The sequence below is a fragment of the Macaca thibetana genome, unplaced genomic scaffold (genome assembly GCF_024542745.1).
Source record: "Macaca thibetana thibetana isolate TM-01 unplaced genomic scaffold, ASM2454274v1 unplaced_scaffolds237, whole genome shotgun sequence".
Taxonomy (NCBI): domain Eukaryota; kingdom Metazoa; phylum Chordata; class Mammalia; order Primates; family Cercopithecidae; genus Macaca; species Macaca thibetana.
Window position 1 is genome coordinate 1 of NW_026089026.1, and position 5683 is coordinate 5683.

The 5683-nt window shown below is 43.2% G+C and overlaps 1 protein-coding gene across 1 annotated transcript; it reads left to right on the forward strand.

Annotated features, from left to right (window-relative positions):
- Positions 1-554: 554 nt before the first annotated feature.
- LOC126947403 (neuroblastoma breakpoint family member 3-like) lies at positions 555-5469 on the forward strand. The gene is made up of 5 exons (XM_050778063.1): positions 555-798; positions 1502-1550; positions 2176-2348; positions 3053-3104; positions 3714-5469. The coding sequence occupies exons 1-5, from the start codon at positions 555-557 to the stop codon at positions 3955-3957; spliced, it is 762 nt and encodes a 253-aa protein (XP_050634020.1). The 3' UTR covers positions 3958-5469.
- Positions 5470-5683: the final 214 nt, after the last annotated feature.

Consider the following 5683-nt stretch of genomic DNA (forward strand, 5'->3'; position numbering starts at 1 on the left):
AGTCTGAGAAATTGTGGACAGTTCATTTGCTGTTGACACCTAGAGACGCCAAGTGCAGGGAAAACAGTACATGCTGAAAAGAGTGATTTTGCCTTATCAGACAAGTCTGAATTACGCCCACTAATATTGCTTTTGGTTTTCATTACAGTAAATATTTAGGTTTCCATTTCTTCCTACCCTTATCATTTACTAACCTACTGAAGGTTAACCATACCTCAAAAGCTGTATTCTCATGGTGACTGCAGGGAAACTTGAGCACATTTTATGCAAAATTATTGAGCCCACTGTTTTCATGATCACTGTTCGCTGTTCGTCCTGAGGGCACAAATACAAAGTGTCCTTTCACTGCCTCATCAGGGTGTCACCTGGCCGATTCACTGAGCTCTTACTCTGTCTATCTCTGTCTCTTGTGTGTGTGTGTGTGTGTGTGTGTGTGTTTCTTTCTCTTTCATCCTTTTCTACCTGGCCCTGATTGTGCCAACATTAAGGCAATAATCTGTTACCTCATTAATAGAGCTGTCCTTTTTCTTTCCAAACACTTGCTTATGTTACCTATGAAATCTAGCTGGGGCTGTGTGGTTTCTGATTCCCCCTGGCTTATTCTTTACTTTTCCTACTTTTCCAGGCTCAACAGGGAACTGCTGGATGAGAAAGAGCCTGAAGCCTTGCAGGACTCACTGGATAGATTTTATTCAACCCCTTGCGGGTATCTTGAACTGCCTGACTTATGCCAGCCCTACAGAAATGCCTTGTACTCGTTGGAAGAAGAGCACTTTGGCTTGGCTCTTGACATGGACAGTGAGTTCCTTACTATGAAGGTGATAAGGCTCCAGCTGGTCTTCCCGATAGGGGTGATATTCCTGTTCCAACTGGCCCTTCCTGACCCGAGAGATGTCATTGCTGCTGGCAGGACCTATGGACACATATAGGTTGTAATGCAACTGTAGTTTCAGTTGGAAGCCCAGATATGAAATGGGTCAGTGAGCATGGCTGTATTCCTAGTCTCCAGTCATGCCTGTGGCAACCTGAACCCACTCTCAGCACATTGGTCCGAGGCAGATGTAAAAAATTCACAGAACTATGATTCGGACTCAACATTTGTAGATTTCCTCCTTTATTCTAATTTCAGTGTCTTGCGACCATGAACGAGTTGGGAATTTGATGAGACAGGGCTGAATACAGCAGTTTTCCTCCTAGAAATCATCTGGGGCATTTTCTTTGAATGATGGGAACAATAAGGCATAACTGTTTGCACAAACTTGGGATAAATGATTTTGGGATAACTGTCTACCAGAATAGGGACATTTGACCCTTGGTTCTGAGATGTAAATCACAGAATCTCTATCATGACCGACTTTGAGGCCTCCTGCAGTGTATGTCTCACATTATCCTGTTCTCATGCTGAGGAGCCTGTGATCCCTGTGTGGGGATTAGACAGGGGACTGTTATGGGTGTAGGCGAATTGGCTTATTTTGCCTGTCCCTGTCTGATTTTATTGCAGGAATTACAAAGGAAGAAGAGGAAGAAGACCAAGGCCCACCGTGCCCCAGGTAACTCTGAGCAATTGACAATAGCTAATTCTGTGTTGACACCTGGAGACTCCTGGTTCGGGGAAAACAGAGCGGGCCGACATTATTGATTACATCTTTTCAACCAAGCCTGAATTATTCGTACTAACATTGCTGTTGGTTTTCATTGCACTACATATTTAGGTTCCCATTTCTTCCTCCCCTTATCATTTACTAACCTACTGTAGGTGGACCATATCTCAAAAGCTCTATTCTCATGGTGACTACATGGAAACTTGAGCACATTTGATGGAAAATTATTGATGACAGCCTTTTCATGATCACTGTATGCTGTGTGTCCTGAGGGCACTAACTCAGAGTGTCCTGTTTACTCCCTCATCAGTGTGTCACCTGGACAACTCACCAAGCGCTCTCTGTCTCTCTCTGTCCCTCTCTCTCTGCCTCTGTTCTCTGTCTGTCTTTCTCTTTCATCCTTTTCCATTTGGCCCTGTTCTGTCCCAACATGAAGGCAATAATTTGTTACCTCATTCATGGATCTATCATTTTTCTTTCTTGACCACTTCCTTGTGCTACCCATGAAATCTAGTTGGGGCTCTGTTGTGTCTGATGTCTCCTGACTTATTCTTTACTTTTTCTGCTTTTCCAGGCTCAGCAGAGAGCTGCTGGGGGTAGTAGAGCCTGAAGTCTTGCAGGACTCACTGGATAGATGTTATTCGACTCCTTACAGTTATCTTGAGCTTCCCGATTCATGCCATCCCCAGGGAAGTTCCCTTTACTCATTGGAGGAACAACACGTTGGCTTTTCTCTTGGCGTGGATGGTGAGTACCTTTCTCTGAAGCTGATAAGGATCCACTGAGTGTTCCGTATAGAGATCATATCCTGTTCCAAGTGGCCGTTACTGAGCTGAGAGATGTCACTGCTGCAGTGAGGACCTATAGGCACATGTAGGTTCAATGAAACTCTAGTTCCACCTGGAAGCCCAGACATGGGATGGGTCAGTGAGCATGGCTCTCTCCCTAGTCTCAGGCCATGCCTGTGGCGCTCTGATTCTACTCTCAAGACATTGGACCTGGGCAGATGTGACAAATTCAGAGAACTATGATTTTGACTCAAGGGTTTCCAGATTTCCTTTCTCACTCTAATTTCAGTGTCTAAAATCCTCACAACCATGAACAATCTGAGGATTTGATGAGACAGGGCTGAATATTGCAGTTTTTTCTCCTAGAAATCACTTGAGGGCATTTGCTTTAAATTGATTGGAAAAATATGGCATAACCATTTGCACAAACTTGGGACAAATGATATTGGGATAACGATCTACCAGAAAAGGGACATTTTACCCTTAGTTTCTGGGACAAAAACCAAGGAATCTCTATCATGACCAGCCTTCAGGCCTTCTGAAATATATCTCCCACAGTGTCTTACTCTTATGCTGAGGAGCCTTAGGTCCCTGTGTAAGGATTAGACAGTGGATTGTTATGTGTGTAGGAGAATCAGCTTCATGTGTCTGAATTTATTGCAGAAATTGAAAAGTACCAAGAAGGGGAAGAAGATCAAAACCCACCATGCCCCAGGTAACTTTCAGCAAGTGTGGACGCTTAATTCTTTCTTAATACCTGGAGACGACAGATCCAGGGGAAAGCAGTGTGTTTGGTTTCATGTTTTCAACGAAAGCTGAATTACTCCTACTGACAATGCTGTTGCTTTTCATTGCAGTAGAGGTTTAGGTTTCCATTTCTTCCTCCCCTTATCATTGACTAATGTACCATAGGTTGACCATACCTCAAAAGCTGTACTCTCATGGCGACTGCATTGAATTTCAATCACATTTTATGGAAAACTATTGAGCTCACTCTTCATAATCACTGTTTGCTGTGTGTCATCCAGGCACTAACTCAGAGTGTCCTTTTACTCCCTTATCAGTGTGTCACCTGGCCAATTCACTCAGCTCGCTTTCTCTCTTTCTCTCTCTCTCTCTCTCTCTCTCTCTGTGTCTTTCTCTTTCATTGTTTTCTACCTGGCCCTGTTCTATCCCAACATAAAGGCAACAATGGTTTACCCGTTAAAAAGATCTATCCTTTTCCTTTTTTAACCACTTCCCTATGTGACCCCTGAAATCTAGTTGGGGCTCTGCGGTGTCTGATTTCCCCTGGCTGCTTCTTTAGTTTCATCTCCTTTTCCAGGCTCAACGGGGTGCTGATGGAAGCAGGAGAGCCTGAAGTCTTGCAGGACTCACTGAATGGATGTTATTGGACTCCTTCAAGTTACTTTCTACTACCTGACTCATTCCAGCACTACACAAGTGGCTTTTACTCACTTGAGGAACAGCACGTCAGCTTGGCCCTTGACGTGGACAATGGGTTTGTTACTTTGACGATGATAAGGTTCCACCTGGGTTTCCAGATGGGAGTCCTATTCCCATACTAAGTAGCCCTTCCTAAGCTGAGAGATGTCATTGCCGCAGGCAGGACTTACAGGCACATGTAGGTTTGAATGAAACTGTAGTTCCGTTTGGAATCCCAGATATAGGATAGGAAAGTGGGCAGAACTCTATTCCATTCTCAGACCATGCAGTGGCAACCTGTGCTCAGTCTGAAGACACTGGACCCAAGTTAGGTGTGACACGTTCACATAACTCTGCAGCACATGCTGGAAGTGATCTGTGAGATGTTCTGATTTGAACCAGGTATCTCTGGGTAGCTACAAAGTTCCTCAGGGATTTCATTTTACGCGCATGTCTCTGAGCTTCTATGCCTGCTCAAGGTCAGTGTCATCTTTGTGTTTAAGTCATCCAAAGGTGTTACCCTGGTTTCAATGAACCTCCCCCATTCTTTGTATCTTCAGTGTTGGTTTGTTTTAGCTGATCCATCTGTAACACAGGAGGGATCCTTGGCTGAGGATTGTATTTCAGAACCACTGACCGCTCTTGACAATTGTTAACCCACTAGGCTCCTTTGGTTAGAGAAGCCACAGTCCTTCAGCCTCCAATTGCTATCAATACTTAGGAAGACCACAGCTAGATGGACAAACAGCGTGGAGAGCCCTTAGCCCTGCTCCTCTCAATTCCATCCTGTAAAGAACAGGAGCCAGGAGCCGCTGGCAGGAGACAGCATGTCATCCGGGACTCTGCCGGTGCAGAATATGAACAATGCCATGTTCTTGCAGAAAACGCTTAGCCTGAGTTTCATAGGAGGTAATCACCGGACAACTGCAGAATGTAGAACACTGAGCAGGACGACTGGCCTGTCTTCTTCCCACAGTCCATGTCACCACGAATCTCACAACAAAAAGGAGAAGAGATATTTTGGGTTCAAAGAAAGTAAAAAGGTACTGTAGCTACATTTCTTTATTTTGAACCCCAAATATTTCCTCATCTTTTTGTTGTTGTCATTGATTGTGGTGACATGGACTCATTTGTAGAGGACAGGTCAGCTGTCTGGCTCAATGATCTACATTCTGAAGTTGTCTGAAAATGTCTTCATGATTCAATTCAGCCTAAACGTTTTGCCAGGAACACTGCAGAGTCAATACTGTGACTTTCCAACCTCAGCCTGTCTATCTGCGGGCATAGAAGGTCTAGTTTGTCCATCATCATTATCATGATATCAGGACTGGTTACTTGGTTAAGGAGGGGTCTAGGAGATCTGTTGCTTTTAGAGACACCTTACTTATAATGAAGTATTTGGGGAAGTGGTTTTTAAAAGTATAAACGTCATGTATTCCAATCATCATCCTCTAAACACTTTATCGTTTATTAATCATCCCTGCCTGTGTCTATTATTATATCCATATCGCTACACTGGAAATTTTCTGTCTCAATTTTTACTCTGCCTCTGTTTTGGCTAGTGTCTGCTGTTGAAAAAAAAACCATTCTCTGCCTGAGTTTTAATTTTTGTCCAAAGTTATTTTACCCTATACAATTAAAAACGTTTGCCTATCGCTCTGGACTGTTGGATTGTTTTTTACATTCAGTGTTAGAATCTTTTATTATGCTGATTGGTTTTGGTGGGTTCTGATACAAATTAATAAAAAAATTTTCATTTCCCTGTTTATTTTCTAATCTCTTCCACATTGTAGACTATGTTTATCATATGTAGCAGAATATATTTACTACATTTCTTGATTCTAATTATTTTATTCTTTGTGAGCGTGT